At 43.8% G+C, this 23,071-nt stretch overlaps 1 protein-coding gene across 3 annotated transcripts; it reads right to left on the bottom strand.

Moving 5' to 3' along the window:
• Nucleotides 1-451: 451 nt before the first annotated feature.
• Nucleotides 452-22,411, bottom strand: pxylp1 (2-phosphoxylose phosphatase 1). 3 transcript variants are annotated; one of them, XM_080513096.1, is made up of 6 exons: nucleotides 22,338-22,411; nucleotides 20,387-20,533; nucleotides 10,707-10,895; nucleotides 9,579-9,705; nucleotides 2,830-2,969; nucleotides 452-2,016 (listed from the first exon to the last, which is right to left on the bottom strand). In XM_080513096.1, exons 2-6 carry the CDS (start codon nucleotides 20,466-20,468, stop codon nucleotides 995-997), a joined length of 1,560 nt encoding a protein of 519 aa, XP_080369222.1. In that variant the 5' UTR covers nucleotides 20,469-20,533; nucleotides 22,338-22,411; the 3' UTR covers nucleotides 452-994. The 3 variants fall into 3 exon arrangements, with proteins under 3 accessions (XP_080369222.1, XP_080369223.1, XP_080369224.1); XM_080513097.1 differs by having other exon boundaries at nucleotides 22,295-22,374; XM_080513098.1 differs by lacking the exons at nucleotides 20,387-20,533; nucleotides 22,338-22,411 and adding an exon at nucleotides 14,309-14,419.
• Nucleotides 22,412-23,071: the final 660 nt, after the last annotated feature.

Here is a 23,071-nt window from a genome sequence, read left to right as displayed (position 1 = left end):
AAAGTAACTGTAAAAATAGAAAATAGGCTTCTTTTTGCTTTGGCAGCACGGTTTGAAACCTTTGTATTTGCAAGATTTAACATGCATAACATCCGAGTATTTGTCCCCCCATTATACACAATTACTCAGCAGTGTAACATAATTGGCTGAACTTATGGAATGTGTAATTAATGCACAGCTTAAACGTTGACGCATCAGTAATGAGGCGGTTGAATTTAATACCAACCAAGAGGTGACATTTTAGCAGTGGCTTTCTACTTTTTAATTTAGCCCTTTGTGAGTGTTCCAAGGCATCTAATGTTCATACTTAAGGTCATTTATTGTGAATCAACCTTTAACTCAGTAAGTAACCGTTCGCATCACCAAATAATAAATATATCAATGGGTTGTCATTGTAGAGAAATGTGAGTGGAGATGGACAGGAAAAAATATATAGAAATGCTTGTTTAAAGTACCACAGCCAGTTTTAATAAAGCAACATGAATAAAGACCAACAGTCCTCTCTTGTTGTTAAGACAATCAACGATCATCATTAAAACCTGTAAGAAATACTCTGCGACTACCGATTTAGTCATACGGAAAGACTCTGGCCTAAAGTCAATTTTCATTGAAAAGATTTAATTTAAAAAAAAAATTGGTCCCGGCAATGAATGAAATCCAGCTCAACGATCTCAGCTGCCTCTTTCCCTTCTTTTCTTTTTGCAGGCATTTGGAATTAATGACCATTTCAAAAGAGAGTATGACTTTCGGACTAAAGTGGCTCAGTGCTGTACGTCTTCCCTTTCCTTAGAACGCATGCTGAAAGATGCAAAAAAAAAAATAAAAACGGATTAGCAGGATTTCTAGAAAGGTTTCCTTTCTAACCACGATGTTAAGGTCAGTACCGGGCGTGCTGGTGCTACTGTGTTGGAGAATGTTAAGGACGACAGTGGAAGTGTGTGGATGAGGAGCGGCGCCGCAGTGCGCTCTTCTCCAAAGTGGAAAAACCCGCCCCTCAAACGAGGGGCTTGTAGCACGCCTCCTTGTAGGAGGTGGCGTTGAATAAGCTGAACATGTCCCTTCTGACGTAGGACAGGAAGTTCTTCATGGGGCAGAGCGGCTGGTTGCCGTGGCGCTCGTGGGAGCGGCAGAAGGCGGTGTGGAACGTTACGTCCTCGCCGTTGTACAGCACCCGGACGAACAGCTCCCTGTCTTTGGCCTTCGGCTTCTCGCCTTTCCCGGATTTCTTCTTCACCTGCGTCGCCGGGGGGCCCTTCCAGAGTTCTAAGACGACTCTCGCCGCGAAACGCGGGAAACTCGCCTCCTCCAGTCCCAGCGCGCTCAGCAGGGGCGCCACGGTGACATCGTGGCCCGAGGAGAGGGTGAAGACCTCCTCGCCGCCCACGCGGGGCTGTCGTCCCGCCTCGTTGCTCCTGGCGACTCGCTCCAGCTTGGCGGCGGTCCTGTTGAGGAAGGGATACATTGCCAGGATGGCGTACTTGTGGTACAGTCTCACCCTTCGCCGGTCCGCCTCGTCGTCCAGCTGCTGCCGACGTATCACGGCGAACTGCGCCAACGTCAGGCACCCGCCGGCGCGGTTGTCCCCCTGGGGGACGCACGGGAAGGAAAGGTTGTGGCAAAGGTGGCACAGCAGAGAGTCTACCGGGTTGGCAGCTCGGAGCTGGCGAGTGGGCAGCCCCAGCGTGCGCGCCATGTCGGCGTACGTCCTCTCCAGTTCCGTATTGGCCACTCTGAGCCGATACGCCCTCCTCTGCTCCTCCTCCAGGTAGCGGTTCCGGGCCGGGCAATCGCAGGTGGCGCCGCAGAACAACGTGTTCCACTGGTGACGCACCGTCAGCTTGGTCCAGTCGAAGTCCGGCATCAGGCCGTAGAGGAAGGCCAGGCCGCTCTGGAGGGTGCGGGTCTTACCCGTGGTCTCGAGCCAAACCTGGCGAGGCATCCAGTTGGGTGGGAGGAGCTTGTGCGATTTGTAGGCGTGGTGGAGGAGCTGCCCGTTGCGAAGGTGTTGCACCACACCTGGAAAAAGACAAGACAGCAAAGTGGATCTTTGGATTCTGGCCGTTTACATTGACCACTACAAGGTACAAACAAGCAAGATGGTGTAAAAAGTTCACATGTACTACATAATTAAAGCTCATTTACCATTTCTTTAATCGCAGGTTCTTCACTTGGTCATGTGGGCAAATGTGAGTCTCTATAGTTTCCCTATAATAGATGGGAAAGATACTAAATCCTTTATCAAAGTCAGGCCCCTAACGGGGGCCAGTTGGGTGACCCCAACTGGACGACTGACTGGAAATGGCATCACCCATTAAGACTGAAAATGCTGTAGTTTGCATGCTCCACCCTCGGGATAACTCCACCCCCGGGCCAACTCCTGGTCCAAATGTCTCTGGTAATAAAGTTGCTGACATTGCGCATTTACTCTTGTGTACCTTTGGGCAACGTTCCTGAAGTACGGTGCCACGGAATACTTGCCGGGTTGTAATCAGGGAGCATGAGTACTTTAAGCAGGACCCCAATACTCTGTATTGGTGCATCCAGAGTAATAAATGTACTCTTATATAAGAAGGAGCGGCACAAACCCATTCAAGGCCGATATACTGGCACGCGTGCAGAAAAAAACTATTGCGTGCAAGTGTGGTAGTCTGCATTTCCACCGTTTACATGAAAATGAAGAACAGGACGTTTCCACAATGTTGACCTGTGGAAACCATTTCCACCGTTTGACTTTGACGAGTAAAGAAGGGTGTTTACTTCCTTGACGTTGAGTAAATGTCAGGCGACTTTATTTGATGAGCCAACGGAATAAAATCAAAAGTCTGGTACCGGTCTGAGTGAGCTCTCCCATCTCACAGGAGCTGTGGTTGGGCACACGGGGGACTGAACCCAGCGGAGACTCCCAGTGGCCTCGGCTGCCCTGGCCCATGTGACTGACGAAGGGGTTCAGCAGCGGGTGTGAAGGAATCCTGACAGTAGGGGTGGGGAGGGAAAAAAAAGAAAGCGTAATGAAAGTCCTTGTTGAGTTTTCAATGGGAACGTGGTTTTAAAAGCCTCATGGCTGTTTGTTTCGGTCAGTTAAAAACTCTTGACATGTTGATGAGCTTGAACCATATTGAGCATCTGGTCTCGATAAAAAGCAACCATGTTGTGACGGCACTGCTACTGCATTTGATTTATCCAAGTTTGAACGCTGGCAATGGAATCATAACAACATCGGGAATGCTTACGGAGAAACTGCTGGGTGAACTTCAAACCAAACCGAAGCGAGTGCAGCGTGATGATGATAAGACGCCCAGAGGGAAAACATAAAACAAAAAGACAGGATATGACTGGAGACAGACGTCTTCTTGCACCAAATCGTTACTGCTGGAGTCCGATAAGATGAATTTCTCATGCGAGCTCCACCCCAATGTAGACTTTTTCAGATTGTATGTGAAGGTTGTTTGGATTTAAAATAATCCTGTATGCTTTGCATTTAGTTCAACACAGAGTTCCGTAACACCGCGTCCAAGTATTTTACTGATCTCATTGCTCATTGGTGAGCCGCCGGGTACTTTACAGGTACTACTTTGTTTGTATTCTGACACGTATTCTGCTGGCATTTGCATAGAATACCACACATGATCATTTCGGAACATGCTCATGATCTATCAAGAATAAGTTCCTCTGAAGGACACTTTTTCTTTTCCACACTTGTAGGAGAGCAACGTGATCAACGTGGTTATTACCAACCCCGACAAGCTGGGATAAGCTTACACCAACATGTCGGAACTTTAGCCTCCATTCATAAAAAGGTTGGATGTAAAAAAAAATAGTTTGAACTAATGTGGGTACGGCGCTGTTGGTCCTCTGCTTTGGTTTAGACAGAAAAACCTCAATCCACTCATGTTTGGGCCCCCAAAAAAGAGGAACTTTATTATGGTGCACGGCAGATAAAGAAATGCAAAGTCATTCTACAACACGCACAGAGAGATTGTGATTGGACATCGTGTGGAGGGCTCTTGTGCAGCAGGCTGACGCTCCGCCTTTGGGATGCCACTCAAGTTTATAAGCAAGTGAAAGCAGCTGAGTGAATACTTTCAGCAATAGACTGAATTTAATTAAACTCTCGACAAAAAGCGTATGTGCTTCTTAGTTATGGCTTTACCTTTTAGATTTCAGTTTAAGAACTTTACATGTAGAATTTTCTCTTTTCTTTTTTGAGTTCAAATTACTTCACAAAGGAATCATTTGTTGCGGTCCTTAAAGGGAAAGTATCTACGCATAGTTTTTGGGGGGCAATTTAGAAGCAATAATTTACTTCAGCAATGTTCCTGCAAGTCCCTCTACCCACCACCAGGTGTCTCTCCAACACAACACTCTGGAGCAGCAACCCTCAACATGAGTGGGAGGGAATATGACTGCCAGAGATATAAAAAGATGAAAGAGCTTGTTGCTTTGGGACACAAACCCGAACGCAGGCTCGCCAGCTCTGAAGGAGGAGGGCAGTGAGCGGAGCAGTTGATGGGTGATGTAGTAGATTTAAAGATTGCAGTTTAATAAAAACGAACCTGCATCTCGACTCTGCCAGATTAAAGGCACGCGCACAGTTTCCATAGTGATCGCTGACTGGTTCAGTAATTTTTTTTTTTAAAAAGAAGAAAAAAAGAAAAGAGTGATTCACCTTAAATCACCTTGGTAATGGCTGTAACTGACCTGATATGGTGAAACCTAATCAGCCACACAAACCCAGGAGAGAGAAAGAGCTTCCAAGCAGCCTTTTTTGGGGGGTTTCCTTTAGCCACCACGTTGCATAAGCAGCCGTTGTCATCATGCAGCCTCTTTGTGCATCATCACTTTTTTAATATTCCCTCACTGTGTAATGCACGCCGTGCCAGAGCTGCTCTGCTGTCAGCGGATCGCTTGGCGTGGGAGGTTCTGGGAGGATTTCTATTTAATTGGCCACACTGGCAAACTGGATGTCATCGGGATGAGGGACTCCAGTCTGTGGACAAAGAGCCAGTCTATTAGGCTGATTGTAGCAAAGGCAAAGATTACAGAGCCCAATTACATTAAGCAGGACTGGGATTATTATCACTGAGCAGCACAGGGAGGGATTAGTGGGGATGAAGGGCAGCGATGGAGAGAAGAAGGGGAGAAAAAATAATGGGGGGGGTTGATGGGGTTGGAAGTGGACGGGGCGGCTGTGACGGCAGCAGAACGGTCGGTAATGAAGAACGAGGGAGACCTCAACAATGAGTGCTCTGGAGGAAGACGAAGAGGAGAGAGAGAGAGATATGTTCCCTGCTGAAAAGAGCTCAGTTAACCGCAGACGGAGACAGTGGGTCTGCAAGCTGGTGCCAGGGTATACACACACACACACACACACACACACACACACACACACACACACACACACACACACACACACACACAAACACACATACGCACACGCACGCACACACACACCCAGCAGGATTCAGCCCAAGGCATATGCTAGTTCAGATCCCTGTAATTACACTCGGGGCCCAAACAAAAACAGAAGGAAAGTCGCACACTGCTGCGGTCGCGCAGTATTTTCCACCGCTGAGCTCTGCTCAACACTTCTATTACACTTTCACATGTTTTTCTCCAGTGAGCAGTTGCAGGAGGACTGAAACAATTAGCACTTGATTGGTTCACGAATCACTCGTCCACAAAACTGCAACCCCGTCCACAGACGACACCCTCAGCGGAGAACTCGTCCGCGGTTAAGATTTCAGAATATTTGGGAGAATATAAATCCTGCACAATGTCGTTATACATATTAATTCTAATTGATAAGTTGTACATATGTTTCATATTATCCCGTTCCGACATCGAGACACTACAACGTCTTTACACTGTTACAAAGATATATTAGTGTGACCGAGATGTCAAAAGTTCTCCATTTGTAATCCCGCAGTTTGTTTTTTAAGACCAGTGTTTAAAGTCGGCACTATTTTTAATGGCGTAATGATATTGTTGTAATGCGCGTTGCGTTTGAGTCACATGTAAGCTGCTGGTCCAATGGGAGAGCGCAAAACATCCAAGATGGCGGCGCCCAAAATGGAGCTTACGGCAGTTCAGAGGAGGAAAACATGACAAAAACCTTTAATAAGCCATCCAAAATCTGCAATAATGCTGAAAAAGCACGTAACGTTGCTCAATGTCGGAGCGTCGCAGCTCGTCAACGTGTCAGGAAGCAGCTTCCGACACGTTGACGAGCACTCAAAGCCGCCATCTATGAAGTGGCGTTTTAACTTTATTATTGTGTTTTTGTGTCAGATACAGTTAATAATCCTTCCAAATGTGTTAAATATACTTCGAAATCCAATCCTTCAAATCAATAATGATGAAAAAAATTGTCGTGGACGAGTTGTCTGGAATCCTGTGGAAAAGTTGTTCGGGTTTGCACTTTTGTGGACGAGTTGACGAGTTGTCCGCGCACCCCCTTTATTGCATCTTCTTTGGTTTAAAGTTTTAATCAGCATAAATACCATGCGTGATTACAACAAATGTGAAAACCTGAGTGCACTTGAGGCTCGTCTCCAGCTCCAAGGGAGAAAATGCAACTAACGTGGAATCCAACAGTCTGAAGGCCGTCGACTGCATCTCTAAAGACATGTCGTCATGTCCGAAATGAGATAGAACATTCCCTGCATTCACATTCTTATCAGAATTCCTCCCATTCCTTTTGCTTTGGGTCTTTTCATGAATACGTTTCTCTGGAGGTTGGCTCCTTAGAATTGGAGGGAGGGAGTCCTCTGTGCAGTACTGCTCTCTCTGAATTCTCCAAAATACGTCTTCATCTCGCAATAAAGCCTCATCATTCTCGAGTCCAGTGAATTCCGTCCTCTCTAACTTCAAGGAGGGAAAAAAAAGAAAGAAAAAGAAATGTTGGAAACAGAATTCTGGTTTGTCAGAAGAAAATGTGCGAAAACACTTTTCTATTACTTTTCTCTCAAATCCAGTGTTGATTTTCAATTCCCTCTGGACTGATTTTTTCCCCCCCACTAAAATATTCATGAAAAACAGTAACAGGCTCTTCAAGGGGACTGCCTTCTACAGAGTGACTGCGTCAATAAAAAATAAAATAAAAAGACTACTAAAGCACAGTCCTGGAAGTTCGTACTGATGGCCACACAATGGCATAATCCTAACCCTCTGTGGCATATTGGCGTGTCTTTAATTTCATTTTCTGTCAAGCAAAATAAAGACATGAAGCATCCTGACCTCCACCATAAGAGGCTTACCCCCTGGGTGACCTCATTTCAGCTTAAATCCACAGATCAAGGTTATCGAAAATATCAAATAATCAAATGTACACTGAGTATCAGCTGCAGCCCACTAATGGGCATGACAATGTGCCAGCAGCGGAGATTACGGCGAGAGGCGCGCTCTGTCCAGATGTGCATAAAATAAAGTCATTGGAGAAATATAAAGCCAGGTATGCAACCCAAAAAAAAAAAAAAAAGGGGGATTGGTCGCAAGGAGTTTGTGGACCATATGGTGGAGGAGGACGCGGCTGCACACGTCACATCAAAAAGCATCTGTCCCGGCAGGGTTTAAAAATAACTTGTTTGTCGTCTTGGTACGCGTTGATCCTCATGCATGGATAGAAAATGGAAATCCGAAGACACTCTGCTGAGTTTAAACTTCTTCTGAGGGGTTTCAGTACAGACGCCAGCCAGCTTTTAACTGCGGCTGCGGAGACCACATCACCTTGTGGTAGAAAGTGGTATTACAAGGCGGGGAAACCTGGAGCTCGTCCAGGTCTTTTTGTAAAGCTTAAATTTATTTTATTTTTTTTTCCGTTCACATCACACCAGGGCCGACAGCAACGGTGTGGTCGAATAGATGTGGCAAAGCAAACTCACCCGCCACGACAGACAGCGTGCCGACGCCAGCAGAATCGTCGCAGGCGTTCAGCTGTACCTCCTGCAGTATGCATGAGTTTTGACGGTTAATGCCAGTTCTGGTTTACAAAATACAGGCAAACTGCTGTAAGCCTCTTAAACATCACACAGAAATTATACGGGACTCCAGCCGATCGCTCTCTTTTACACGCTCAGCCATTTTTCTGACAGCTGCTGTGTAGCCAGCAGTTTCTGTAGAAGGATATCAAAGACTGTCTTATTCACTGCTCTCTCTCTCTCTCTCTCTCTCTCTCTCTCTCTCTCTCTCTCTCTCTCTCTCTCTCTCTCTTTCTCTTTCTTACTGTAACTTACCTCCTCCTTCCCATTAGGCCTCCTTGTTAAGCATTAGATGGAGGAGGCTGGAGACAAGTCGCTGCACGGGGAGCCAAATTAAGTCCCGGTGGTATTTTGTGCCCTTTACTCTGACCCTTTTTAATTAAAACTGTGGGCATGAAGCTTTTTATCCTCGCGCACCAAAAAAAAACAACCCATGAACCACTTTCTGCTAAGCCGTTCATTTTGCTTCCTTCTGGGTGAAACCACCAGTCAGATGTGCTTGAACCGGCTCCCTATTCTTCTCTGCCACCGCCATTATTTCAAATAATCTAATTTGTACAGTAGGTTTCATGCATGTTTGATGAAGGTTTAATGGGTCTTGAGAGATTTTATTCAGCATCAAACAGTCTTTGAGTGTGTTAAGAGGGGTCAACGGTTGGATTTCAGTGATCAACAGCAGGATGTTTAGGCCTCGTTTACACTGTGTTTCAGGTGAAAATGCACCGTTTCTTGTGTTTTCATGTTCACATGGCAACATTGTGAAAAGGATGTAGTGAAGCATGCCAGGCCTTGATTTTGAGCGGTTGGTTGGTTTTCTCGAGGAACTCGCACACTTGAAGAAGGTTTTCTGTTTTCACTTGAAAACATTGCAATGAAAGCAGGGGTCTAATAGAGAGATTGAAAGAGGATCAAACATTTGATGAGTAAAATCCATTTCCTTTGGGAAGCTGTGAGGATGCATATGACAGTGCAAACCGTTGGGCATTGACTTTTTCTCACTCACTGCAAAATGTATGATGCACTAAAATGGCTTCACAAGCTTCAAATGTATACATTTCAATTATTCTACTCATTTGCAAGGATTCCAGGTTACCAGTTACTAATGACCACCCTATTCGGCATTCTGTCCAGCTCTAGTTCAACATTCTCTATGTGAAAGAAAATGAGAAGATGGTTGAAATGGTTTGTAGCCGATGGGTGGATTGTTCCATAAACTCGGAGCTTTAAAAATAAAATGCATGTTGGCCGTTATGAAGGAAGCCATCTCATGTTATACTCATCAGTTAACTCAACTGACGACAGCTGATCTGTCTGCACTATATTTTGAATTTAATCTGGGCCACAGTGTGGTTTGTGATCTGTGGTGATATCGTATCACGTTCACGTTGCTGTATAACAGATTAAGGCCGCACCAATAGTACAAGTATCTGCTGAGTGTTGAGTGTGGATACTCTCGCAACAAGATTCTGATACTAGATATGATTAAAGAGTCTTCAGGTTTTCAACTTTAAATAATCAAGGATAGTCATTAATTCAAAGTTTGGGTGTTTCCACAATGACGGCGATCTTGGTGTCAACATAAGCAATGGAAGTTGTGAGTACCTGCTGTTGGAGAGGGTGCAGTCGATGGCCGGTCTCTTGGTCTTGGGGATGGAGTAGAGAGGATAGCGGTCCCCATGGCGTATCATCACCTGGACAGACAGCAGCTTGTAATCTGCAGGACTGTGACCTGCCGGGGGGGCGGAGGAGCTCATTAGAGGTGGTAATCACGACAGTCCGATGTGTGCTGTGTCAGCCTCTGCAATCATTATACCAATAATCTCAACTTATCACAGCATGAAGGCAGTACTTGTTATTTAAACGCCGTACTCCGAACTGCAGTTTCTATCATACGACCAACATCTTCCTCTCACTACATCAGTTCTTTTAATTCTTGTCTAATAAGTTGTCATTTGGTGGGGTTTTTCCTCATTCAATGATTTTTTTTTTCCCCTTCAACAAGAAACCAAAACATCAACAGTTGCAGTTTCTTCACCAAGTGAGTTGCGTAAATAATTTATCAGATCTTTTAACAGCTTGTGAGCGTCACATGTTTATAAAAGTTACTGAAAAATCAAGCATCAGTGATCCTGGAAGTGGCGCCAAGAAAGAAAGAGCATAAAGAAATCTGTTTACCGACTCCTTAAAAGTTCATTCGGATAAACACAAATCAGACCGAAGTGCATCTTTAGCAACAATCACTTCAAAAGGATCCATACAAGGCAGACTTTCATTCACTTTTATTCTCAGTAGAAGCAGGCTCATTTTTTTTCCCTTCATTGGTTACAAAACTGCCAAGCACACATAAAATGAGTAAAGTTCAATTAGCGGTTGACTGTGTAACTCGTCTCGAGCGGTGAAAAATATTTGTGGAGCCGCTTCAGGCTATAAAACAGGGCCTCACATCTGTGCTGCTGAAATGAGAGACTGCTTCAGTATTATGGATGATGCAATCAAATGGAAATTAGTTTCCCCAAAATTAACATTTCCCCCCAGGTCCTGACACAGTAAAGTTGACATTATTCCTATATTAAGTATTTATACACTGTCCATCAAATCTCTAATTATGACGGAACCACAGAGTCAGGTTCTCGAGCAGATTTGACCGACAACAAAAGGATGGCGGCCTCGGTTTATATTCAGAACTTGGCGTGCTGAGTGGATTTGCTGTCGTGTGCGTGTGTTCCTCACCCTCCCAGGCCTGTTCGGTGCGGTTGGGGGTGTTGCAGTAGCCGTACGCCTCGGATATGGGGTTGGGTTCTTGGGTGTGGGGCGCCGGGAACACCCGCTTTCTGCTCTTCCCCACGGCCGTCTTCACGCCTCCGTCCGGGGCCTGGAAGGGTCGCTCCTCCACGACGGGAGTGGTGGGGATCAGGTTCACTGCAAACAGAGGCCACGCACAGTCCTGGTTGGAACTACTGTCACACTACTTTTTACTTACAGAATTTAAGAATATGGTCCGATGTAAACAGCTAAAAATATTGTGGACGATCTGGATATCCCTCCAAATTTATAAAGTCATTCATAGTGAAATGAAATGGGGGAGAAAAAAAAAACAGTTAGCAAAATTGCAAGCACCGATTCAACAATGATTTAACTATTGGTGAAGTTTCTGAATTCACTTGGCCATCCAGAGCGGAAATTGTGCAATAGAAGCACGTGAAATTTAAATAAAATAGCTTCATAATTGAGTTGAAGATTAGTATTGTGATCTGTTCAGCCTGTATGAAACACCAAACCCTAAAACAAGCAACATTGCAAGACCAAGGGGGAGAGCACGGCAGCGGTATCATCATGCACTGAATATATGCAAGCTTAAGATAATTTCAAAGACATTGTCGGGATAGATTTGTTGGCCAGGTCCAGAAAACATGGCTTGAGTTGACTCTTAAGAGCTGAAGCTTAAAACAAGCAACAGGAAGTTCATAAAGATAAAGAAAAAAAAACAAACGTCTGTAGTCAATCCGTCACTGTTTATTTAGATTAAGTGTGAACACAACCGAGGAGAAAAATGTCAGAAATTAGCGGCATAAAACAAATAAAGCATTACAGTACTGATCCACTGACTCATTAGGACAATATGGATGTCAAACCTCCGCATTAATCACTTTATTAATTGTTCATGCAAGTGGAATAATCGGATCTGAAAGAAAAAGTGAGCAGACAAACGCAGGTAATGAGGCATCGATTCCTGTTTTCACTCAGTTTGTAGCATTTTCATTCACCAGGCTTACCATATGCGACTTTTACCTCCACCAAGTGTGAGTACTTCTGCTGTTACCACACACGTCCTGTTTTTGGTCTAATTAAGTATGCAAGTGTCATATTCACACCTACACCTCTCCAACAGTAATCTATACCAGAACTCATCTTGGAGCTGTGAAAGCACCCTGAGATAAAGACGAAAACAGTGATCAACAATGTCAGTTGATATCCAGTGCCCTCACATAACGGGCCAGCTAGAAACCTAACAACGGCATGTTGGGTCATGAAAAGTTGTCTTGTGCATGTGTTTATCTCTGGAGATACTCTCAATGAACTCTGCTCACCACCAAGAGTGAATGGAGATGAAAAATAACAAGCAAAGTGGAAAAATATCACGAAGTAGAGAAGAAAACCATCACAGCTCTCGAAATCTAAAACATCAGTCTGCAGACTCACAGACTAAATGATGACGTGTATGCCGTATTTCCAGGTCAGGCTTTTAACTCAAACCATTGCCATGAATTAAAACCAGAAATGTACATATTTCTAAAAGAAAAGAAAAAAAAAAAATGGTGAAACCATTCAACAGGTTCCCCTCTGCACTGGTAGAGCTGAAGACAAACTGCACTCCTGAAAATATATTCCGTCTCCGGTCATCTCCACACCAACAGCTTCGTACCCTAAAACCCCTCGTCGTTTCCACCGTGCTGCTTGGAGACGGGTGACCTGTGAAGTGACATTTAACAAAAGACCCAGCTGTGAAGAAAAGAGAGCTGAACCCTTACTTTTCGGGGAAAGTAGAGCCTCTAAATCCCATTTATGTCACACAAACACGCACGCTTGAAAACCACTATTTATGAGGACCAGTCCCACGCGTGACGCATTCTCTCAGTTTTTAATGTGGCCTTTACCGTCAAAACTGTAAGATCAGTCGCAGAACCACACCTGAATCCTTCAAACACGAGTAAAAACACTGAGGTCCAGCAATTTAGTCCCCACAATAAGGATTAAACTGAACACGGTGTAGTGCGTTTCTGCGCGTCAGATCATGTAACTTGAGGAAAACAAGTTTATTGGCATGTTTTAAAAGCAAAACTTGTGAGATATAATCATTCAAATAGTGCGTTTCTTTCTCCCCTTCCCTTAAACCATCCCAACAACCTTGACCCAATTATACTTTAACCCTAAAATACATGTAAATATATTCTGTTCTCTTACATTCCTCACAACTAAGTTCTAAACCGTCCTTAAGCCTGTATTGAAAAAGTTAACGTTTGGTCATTTCCTCACAGTTTCTTTCTAAAAATGATGACTTTATGACAATCAAAGATGACATTGAAGGCTCCACTGGGCCAGACGCTGGCAGGTGTCCAGAATGTAAACGCACCGGCTCTTCTTCCTCACGTCTGTGGTAAATCAAGTGGACGAGGTACGACTCCAGCTACTCTCAGCAAGGCACCTTTGTTTCAGAAGCTGTTTTTTTTGTCATATTTATAGATAAATAGACAATGAAAAATTTACTTTGCTGGTCCCTCAACCTATAATTAATTTTTTTTTATTTTTATTTTTTAAAAGGGGGTGCAGGGGGAGGGTTTGCCTACCCCTGCACTAAGAGCTAATGGATTCTTCCATTCTTGAACAACCTTCAGACTTGAATCCAAGACTCTACAGTGCACAAAGTCACACACTGCTTTTCTACCATTCACGCTCAGATTTCCTTTCGTTTTGCCCCCGCTGGGCTCATAAAGTCTTTACTTTGTGCAAATATTCCCTGCTGTTTATTCTACACACAAGTTTCATTTTATATTGTCCACTAACCTTTCTGCGTTTCCTTTATATAGGTCGTATTAATGCCTTTATGTGTGAGACAAAGTCCTGCTGACATGGATCACTGCAACGCCGGTACAAAATAAACCTCCTTCACAGGGTTTGTATTTGCTCAACTGTCGCAGGTGTTAAGTGGCAGTGCTGGATAACGGCCCACAAAACCACTGTGGGCGAGAACTTGCCTCAAGTATGTCTCTGGGGAATCAGTGCACACTCGACTACACGCACACACACAACAATGTGTATTAGACTGAAATTGTAAAGTCAATTATTTAGTATGAACATAATTAAATCTCATAACCTACGAAAAGAATTGGCAACGTCTATGAGGCAGTTCATGTCGCGCAGCTGTGAGACTGACAGCAAAGCACATCAACAAGATGTGAGCTTTCACTTCCTCAACCATATCGCGCTTCTCTCTCGCCAGCAGCGAGGCATTTATTATCACACTTCATCTGCAGCTGACACACCAAGCTGTCAAAACCATTTGCCGACGTTACTGAACCAGCTTTTTATACTACTTAACTTGTAGAAGTAGTCAAACAAAAACACCGGATCCTATTATTGACCGTTTATAGAGAATCTCCAAGCACAGCTTGAATGACAGAGAGAAACTACTGAAATTAATACTACTTAATAGAGCATAAAAATGCCCTGCTCAATCTCACCAGGTTCGCTTCAGCCTGCACTGGGAACTTCATAAAGAAGTATAAAGCAAAAAAAAAAAAAAAAAGAGTCATCAGCTAAAAACCTAAACTCACCAGAGACGATGAGGAGGAGGAGAAGGCTCGCAGCGACAGTGGAGACCATTTTGACGGCTGCTTGGGGAGCTTGAAGTCTGGCTGTGCACACTGGGGCTCATTCATTACCACAACCCTTTTCCCCTCTGGACTCGGTGCCCCAAACCCTGCCACCTCCCAGCTACCCATCCACACACACACACACACACGCACACACATACAGGCCCGCCAGCACTAACCAAACTTTTTCGGAAGGCCGGCTCTGTCGCAGTCGGCCTTACACAATGGGGCTTTTGTAAATCCAAGCCCAACACTACCCGAGTGCATACACACAGAACGCGCTGCAAAAAAAAAAAAGCACACAGAAGAAATTCATGCAGCCGTACTACATGCGGCGGTCATAAAAAAAAAAGCATGCGAGATTTCAAACCCGATGCATTTTCCTGGCTCCAAATGAGTCCCCAAAATGAGGTGTTGTGAAAATGTTTAACAGAGAAGTCGCAATTAGAGGGATAAAGTTGTATTACTGGGGATTCTAAATATCAAGAGTAAAATTTGACCTCGACTAAAATAAGTCCGAAAATAAAGCCAAAAATGAGAATGCCCAAATGTCGAAAAATAAAGCTGCGCCTTCAAGAGACAAGCTATTGGTACTGAAGTGCAAACTAAACTGCCGTCACCGCTGTGGGACATAATCCAGAAGGAAGAAAAACCAACCACAAACCAAAAAGAAAAGTGTAGGACGGTTTCCTATACTTGCGGATAATGCTTTGTTTCCCCAACTTATACAAATTGAATATTCTCATCATCGTGGCTTCACAATCAATCCATAGTGATAACATCCACATTTAATCAAGCCAGAATGCTCCATAATAAGGCTAAAGCTTACAATGCCATGTTAAACCCCTGAATTACATAATGCGAGTCCTAATACCGATCTGAATCCTTTAATGAGTCGGACCTCATAACAAGTGCAATCTGATATCATGTGGTTCTCCTCTGATGCGCTTCCTCGAAACCATGAACCAACAACACAAAACAAAGGTATTTACACCTGAAAACGGGAGTTAGAATTCAAGATGATGCCCTGGTTTTGGCAGAAAATAAGGTCAATGACTCCACTTATTCGTGGTGAAGGGAACCAAACGCCCACACAGAGATGTCCACAATTCGGTTCGTTTTCCCTTCACATCGACCCTTCAACTGCTTCCTGTCGCGGCTTCTCGGCCAGCTATTTGCTTTACACTGCACTTTGATTGATACCATCATAACCTACTGGAGGGTAGACATATCACAGTTTTTAATGAACTCATATTGAAAAGTTTGGCTACGAAAACCTCTTCGTCCTTGTGAAAGACTGGCAGCCTGCCCAGTACGACGACTGTTACCAAATGAATGCTCAGATAAGGTTCAGCCCATTGGATCAACATATACATAAAACCGATTCCTGGTGTGACTGAGTATCATCATTACTATCGCTCACTGAGCTGCATTAGATATATATACAAGCTGTATTGTTATTTTCTTAGTGGTTATCGATACCTGATGGGAAGGACTGAACCCACTCTGAACATTATTCTTCGGCATGAGTCTAAATACCATTAGTCACGCAGGGGGCAGTCCGCCTCATACTGAAGCCCAACCTCATCAGAATACGTCACGCTGCGGTACTGCAAACCTACTCGAGCAACTGCACGTCCAAACAGTCTCCACAAAAGACAAGGTTCCAATTTAAAGGAATAGAAATCCATTCTGCACATAAAACATCTTGCAGTCAGTTTTGCCAGCAGTATTCGCAGTGTTGTATAAAGTAAGTATTTTTAAGTCAAAGGGCTCAGCATTGAGGCCCAGGCTTTCGGTGGAGAGTTTAACTTTGATTGAAGTCAATACTGAATGAAAAGCTGAGCGTCAGATAGAGGTGGTCAAAAAAGAAAAGTCGTGCAAATCTAGAGAAAAATCATCCGGTATAAAAAGATCACATTTCCTTCTCTAGTTTTTTTTTTTCCATTTAGTAGCTGAATAACTTGATCAAAGTTAAAACACTTATATAGGCTTGTTTTGGATATTGTACCAAATACACAAACCATTCGTTCTCTCATATCTTTCTGAATGTGATCATGCCTTAAAGCTTCACTGCAAGAACTAGTTTACTCGGCAGCACAAGTTTTTCCCGTGGAGAATAGCGATCAGTTCTACATAAACCGAACGGAAAGCTGTCTTTAAGCTCAGGACTGAGGATACTTGTTGTGTAACAGAGGACCTTTAAGTAGACAGCTCACGATCTCAGGAAAGGAAAAGTACACAATATATCTTCTGCCATGCCGCTGGACATGTACACAAAAAAGGGGAGTGATTTTTCAAGTAAATGATGACATTATGGATGTTGCTCGTGAGATACACGCAGATCCAATTCATATTGGATAGTATAAGTATGGTATTCCAACCCTTGAAACAACTCCATTGCCTCTAAATGTACCATTCAAAATCCTCTTGTAAGGCAAGAATGATCCTGTCCCGGTAACGTAGCATTGAGTCTAAACAGTGTGCAACGACACTAAATATACTCTACAAAGTACTGCGCAGTCCTTTGTTGAAGCAGTTGACTAGTTTTAAGAGTCTGGTCTCGTCAACAGAGAAATTGGTGGACAGGAACGTCGATGTCACTGTCGGAGCTCAAAAGTGCAGAGTTGAAACCATGAAGTTGTTGAAAGTAGAAGTAAAGTGCAGTTTCAGCGGAGCGAAGTAAGTTCAAGTGATGAGAGTTGGATATTTTGGGCAGACGGTTGCTGGGAGACCATTCTGTCGGGGCTCTGTGAACACTCTGTGAGCGAGGTCATGGTATACCACATTGTTGTCCGTCTTGTGCTTGTGACAAAAGAACATAAAGTTAAGAGCTGAACTGCAGAATGAATACTTCTTTGGCAGAGGTTCAACTGGGACAGGAAACATTTTGAAGCCAGGTGTGTGCTGAATACTAGCTTTGTTCAAAGGGATTGCATGTTTGTCCCGTCTGCTGCCGAAAAAACCCCCAGATTTTGGTGTATCGTCCAGAGGAGAGCGAGAACACGACCATTCCTGTCGCAGCCAGTGCCGAGGACACCGCTGCATATAATGGGATAACGGCAGGAATGAGAGGAATGTGGAGGAAAGAATCTGTAAAGTGCTTGGAGCTCTGCCGATTAAACACTTTACTCATCGGCGGATTATTGTTTCAGGAAAGTTCCACGAGTTAAGTGATGCATGCCTACCTTTGATGAAATACTGCAAAGGAGCTTTTAGCATGGTTTAGTCTGTACGAGCAGCACTTTGTTAGAGATGAGAAATGGCACTGGGGTGCCACACATCTTTATTGCGCTGGACTTTCATCACAAAGTCTCAAGCCTCGCAAACACACCTACTTCTCCGTTTCTCCTTTAATACTCTCCCTTGGCATTTCTCCCTCTATATATCTGCAGCCTCTCCTGCAGCACTTAACCCCCATCAAGCTCTGCCTCACCTTTCCTTCCTTCAGTCTCCGCGTTTCAGTCTCTTTTACCAGCCTTCTCCTGCAACCGTCCTCCCAGGAGAGCTTCCCTGCTCTGTTGTCGTCTCCCCCTGGAGCTCCCCGGGGTGTCACACATATTGTCACTGCATATTGCTTTTAATTTGAATGTAGCTTGAAGCTCCAGAGACGCAGCGACACCAAAAATCAATCAGCGGCTTACGGCTATGCGATAAACTACGATGATCACGTTGATGACTTTTGAAAAGTATTTCAAAGCAGGGGGAGGAGGGGGGGCAGAGAAGAGTACAGCGTGTAATGGGAGAAGAAAAAAAAAAACTGACCATTTATTAAACATGAGGAGAGACATCCCTGAAGCTTTACTGGATAATGGCTCAATTCTTTCTTGGTGTGTGATGAATTAATGATGACAGCAGCATTCCTCCTGCAGTAGTACCACTCAAAAATGACACCTATTCATTAAGAAACTGGCTAATCCTCACATTGATACTGGAATATGTGTATTACTGGAAGCAGATATATTTTAATTGTAGTGCATAAGGGGAGGGGCTGCGTCTGAGCATTTTACAAAGGAGATTGAAGGCAAGAACTCCTTGTCTGGAGGGAGGGAGGGAGGGCTCTGCAAGCTAAACAGGCTCCACCAGCTAAACTGGATTCAGGGTCCCAAAGTGCAAAAACAAGATAGTTTCACATTTTAAACATTTATTTTGTGCCATTTCTGAATTTTTCAAGAGACATTTTACCATTCTGTGTCTTTACTGCATAAAGCTATTAAATATTTATATTGGTGATGGGAGAACCAAGTGAACCCCTGAAGTTAATGCCTTCTTCATTGGGGTCAGGAGTTAACATGCTTAAGGTCCAACCAATAAAAACTTGAGCTGGGCCGGGTATAGAGTTAAAACACTCACTATGGTGGGATTCAATTGAAAACATCCATTCAAGTATTTGCAGGCTTTGTAATTATACATTAATTGTAATTCATAATTTTCAGTCAAACTGATTTTGGTCGATTATAGAGGCCATTTGACTTCGATATTTAACAAATCAAAATTACATTTACAGTTGGAATAACCATAACATTAGCAACCAAAAAAAAGACAAATTTACAACAGGTGTTTGATCCATGAAAGGGCCCATAAAAATCCTGGTTCAATTAGAATTGATATTTACAGTTCAGAAATAATGGCCGCCAACGACGTTGAAGACGTCGAGGAGAGTGCTATGGATCAGCCGCTGGTGTCACCAGACCAGGCTTTGGTGGGGTTACAATGTGGGCCTCACCACATCAATGATACTCTCTTTTGAAATTGTTTATCTCTTTTTATACAACTGTATAGTACATACCACTAGTCAAGGTTAAGAGGCACTTTACTATGCAAAAGTGTTGCAATGACTGATTATTTACATTTGCCTTAAAGACAAATGTGGCTTAAAGACGTGTAACATAACTGTAATTAGTGTAGTGTAAACATTGTCAAGGTTACGAGGCTGTGAACTGAAAAGACAAACAGAATGTTTGTCTTTTCAGTTACACCAGTGATACTGGTATTTCGGAAAATAATTGCTCTCTGTACGCACAAAACACAGACGGAAACCGACACAAAAACCAAGGTACAGACCGTAATGTGGGCGACTGGTACTATTGCACTTTAACTGCAACACAGAGTGGCAATGTTGAGAAACCCGAATTTAAATCATCACCAGACTGGAAAGACAACAGTCTAAAGACAGTTATGTTCACTACTGCAGTATTAGCATGCTTAATATCACAATATCACTTTATGCCACAAGGTGGTGTTGTGAGTCACTGATATCTACAGGTTACGAAACGCAGAGTAAAATCAACAGTGATTCGCTACTGCCACCACATGCACAAACACATCATTACCAAAATCTCACTATACTATAACTTTAATGTAACAGAAAATAAATGGAGAAAAACTGCACCGCTTTGTCTTGTGTTCGGACAGCACGGTTGGAAAATAAGATTTCCACTATGAGCCTGTACGTCTGCCAGCATGATTTTATGGGAGTCTGATCATATACGCTTGTCTAGACGCTAAATTACAACTGCTATAAACATTCTCTTCCGGGAAATCTTAATCTTATAGGATTCTTAAATCCACGCACAAAGAGCCATTTGTTTTTAACTCTCCACCTGCTCCGTACAGAGCGGGGCGGCTCGCCTCCTGTAAACGATGGTTTCCTTGCATTCAGCAGGGCTGGCAGGAATAACCTGTCTAGACAATACCTACAGGGGATGCTGAACAATGACTTGATGGAGGAAAGACAAGTGAATACACCTTTTTGTAGCAGATGTGAGTGGAGCTCCGAGGCCCTCAGAGCATCCAGAGGCCCACTGTTGGTACTGGATATTTATAGGTCCTCTATAGGGGATTCTGCTTTGTTTGGCCATGAATGGGGGGGGGGGGGGGGGGGGGGGGTAGGAGAGGATATACATGTGCAAACCGAAGAAATGTGAGCCACTTCCATGAAACAGCGTTGATTAGGGGGTTTTTCTCCTCTGCCACAGTAACATTTGAATATTGGGCCACGGCTCCAGAGAGATGCCGAATATGCAAAAGCACACTTACAGAACTGCAGGCTCAGACTGATGACGGCCAGCGCCGCGCCGCCCACCGCCACCAGGAGGAGGAAGCGGTTGCGAGCCAGCATCTTGTCACCTTATTGGTCCGCGCCCCTGTCCGTCAGCCATCCAGACCGCAGCTGATCCCTGCACGCTGGACGCACAGAAACGCAACAGAGTTCAGAGTCACTTTCGCCCACTACTTTCTGGAAATAATGATGGGATTTGCAGAACACACAGACGGAATAGCAGGATATGTTCGGCTCGTCACAACTGAACTGGTGGCTCTGAAAAGTTGTCAAAACAATGTCCAACGGTCTTAGCGCAGTGCGGGTCAGCAGCAGTTTGAAAGTGTTGACAGTTTATTACATAACAAGTGGAGGAAGGCAGAGCTTTACATGCAGGCTGGATGGGAGGGTGTATAAGGGAAAGGCTGGTGGTGTTACGGGTAAAAAAAAAAAAAAAAAAAAAAAAAAAGAGGTTAGGAGCTACTGTATTAATATACAAATTATAAATTAAAGGAGATTCTCAATTTATTTGGGTTGACCTCACTTTTTTTGTGTGTGTGGGGCGGGGGGGGGGGGGGGGGGGCTTCTGACCCCAAGACCCCGTTTACACAACAATATTTTCCAGTGAACATCTGGCTACTGTGCATGCACAGTTCTTCTGCACATGCATACGTTGAACAATAACAACAGTGTCTGGCTCCAGACTGACATCACTCAGAGTCCATAGCCTCCGGGGACTTGGGAGTTTTCCAGTTGGAAGTCTTCTCTAATAATCCAATTTCATCATCTCTCCATACGAATCCATCGCTTGCCATTGTCAACGTTTACAGCATATGGTTCTCTGCATGCATGTACAGTGTGTATGCGGTTTCACTACAAACACAACCAGCAGCGCCAACTCCTGGCCTGGCGTGACAACTACATCATTTTCAGCATTTCTGCCTTTTTCCTGTGTAAACGGACATAGTCATTAAAGCGTTGCCGCTTAAACGTTTCTGGAAAGAAAAATATATGAAAAATATGAAAACGATGCAATTTCACTTAAAAAAGGTCAGGTCAGCTACTGCATTCAGATAAATCAAAGAAGATGGAATGATGTCCCTTTTTTTTAAAGCTCCTTCCTTCAAAATAACTTTTGCTTTTGATTATCAGGAGGAAGGTTCATTTTACCCCTCAGGACAGACTCCACTCTGCCTTCTGGGCTGCCTGGACTATTTTCCAACACTAAGCGTGGGAGTCAAACAGTCTGGGTTCAGAAAGCAGGGGGGAAAAAGAGGCAGGATGAGGAGGAGCAGAGTTAAAACGGCCGTAAATGCAGGTCTACACTGAACACCCTACCATCAGATGGTCTAAAAATACTCTTCCAGCAGGGGAGATTCAGTGAAGCAATGCTCCAGGGAGGAGGCGACCCAACATCATGACAGTTTGATGCTGATCCATTCACAGAATAAGTTAAATTCACATTATTGGTATTTTATTGTAGAGGACGGGCGGCTTGTTTTGACACACATCAAACTGTCACACACGGGTGTAATCACCTTTATTCCTCCTAACAGTGGAGACAATAAGGTGGATCTATTGAAACCACTGAGAAGTTGCTCGAGTTAAGGGAAATTTGATCCCGTTAAATAGCTAGTTAACTAGTGAGCTAACGGAGAGCTAGCTCGTTAATCTCGAGGAGTTTTTTTTTTTTTTCTTAACTGCATTCCTTTATTGGTGGATACTTGTTGCTTCCATGAGCGGGACTCGTGGACGAGGCTTCAGGTTGAGGTTTTTTTTTCCAGGTTTTTTTTTTAGCTTTTTGCCCCCGACGCTCGAAGACAAGGCGATCGATTCAAAACGCCACATCAACAACAATCATCGCAGAAACACCAAGTTAACCTCACATGAAACTGCTGCACACTCACATACTCCTCCAAGAATTAGCCTTTTCTGTCTTTATTCCCTCACCTGCAGGAGCTGGCACGGTCACAGCCGCAGACGAACCGAGTGAAACACTTGAATCCAGCGCTTCGGTGTCTCAGGTGTTTCGTTTTAAATAGTTGCCCTGTCAAGTGGTGACTAATACCCTTTGGCGTCCCTTGTTACTAGCTAGTAACAAGGTAACGCTATAGGAAGTTGTTCATCAGTTAACAAGGACACCGCTCAATCCAAAACACCATAGTGACAGTCTGTGAGGCTGTATCAAGTTGATATTCTACGCAACAACACTTCCGGTATACGCCTTTAAACTGAAACGAAGAAGTTTATTACGTATTTTATAACGTTATATTTACACATTTAATACAATTGACACGTACAATATATAGGTTAATAATTGAAATACAAAAACAACATAACTCTTGGAAGGATGAATAGACGGGGAAATAAATGATTGTTTTTATTTTGAAACAACTTCTGCCTGTTTCTCAGTGCGTTCTTTTAGTACCTTGATACATGTAAAACGTGGCTCCAATTGAGTTGAGGACAAGGAAAGCAGAGAAATTCTCGACCTGACTGCCCCATCTACCGGACCAGAAGCAGAAACACACATCACACATCCAGCGAGTTTGAAAAAACCATGGAAATACTCCACTGCAACACTACTGGAGTCAAGTTTATTATTGAAAAAGAACCATTTCTAAGAGGCATTCCACTTTACTTTCATGACAATGGTGGGGTTGAAAATAGTTTCACTAAACTGT

The sequence above is a fragment of the Blennius ocellaris genome (genome assembly GCF_963422515.1).
Source record: "Blennius ocellaris genome assembly, chromosome: 2".
Classification (NCBI taxonomy): domain Eukaryota; kingdom Metazoa; phylum Chordata; class Actinopteri; order Blenniiformes; family Blenniidae; genus Blennius; species Blennius ocellaris.
Note: the sequence above shows the minus strand (reverse complement) of the source record. Positions and strands in the feature narration are given on the sequence as shown.

Bases quoted from the DNA above. Each gene is read 5' to 3' on its own strand.
- pxylp1 (XM_080513096.1), bottom strand. From the start codon at position 20,468: ATGCTGGCTCGCAACCGCTTCCTCCTCCTGGTGGCGGTGGGCGGCGCG. The intron at 10,896-20,386 runs GTAAGTGTGCTT...CTCTGTTTGCAG, and splicing joins CAGTCTGAGCCTGCAGTTCT to TGAACCTGATCCCCACCACT. The intron at 2,017-2,829 runs GTACCAGACTTT...GTCTTTTTCCAG, and splicing joins GGGAGAGCTCACTCAGACCG to GTGTGGTGCAACACCTTCGC.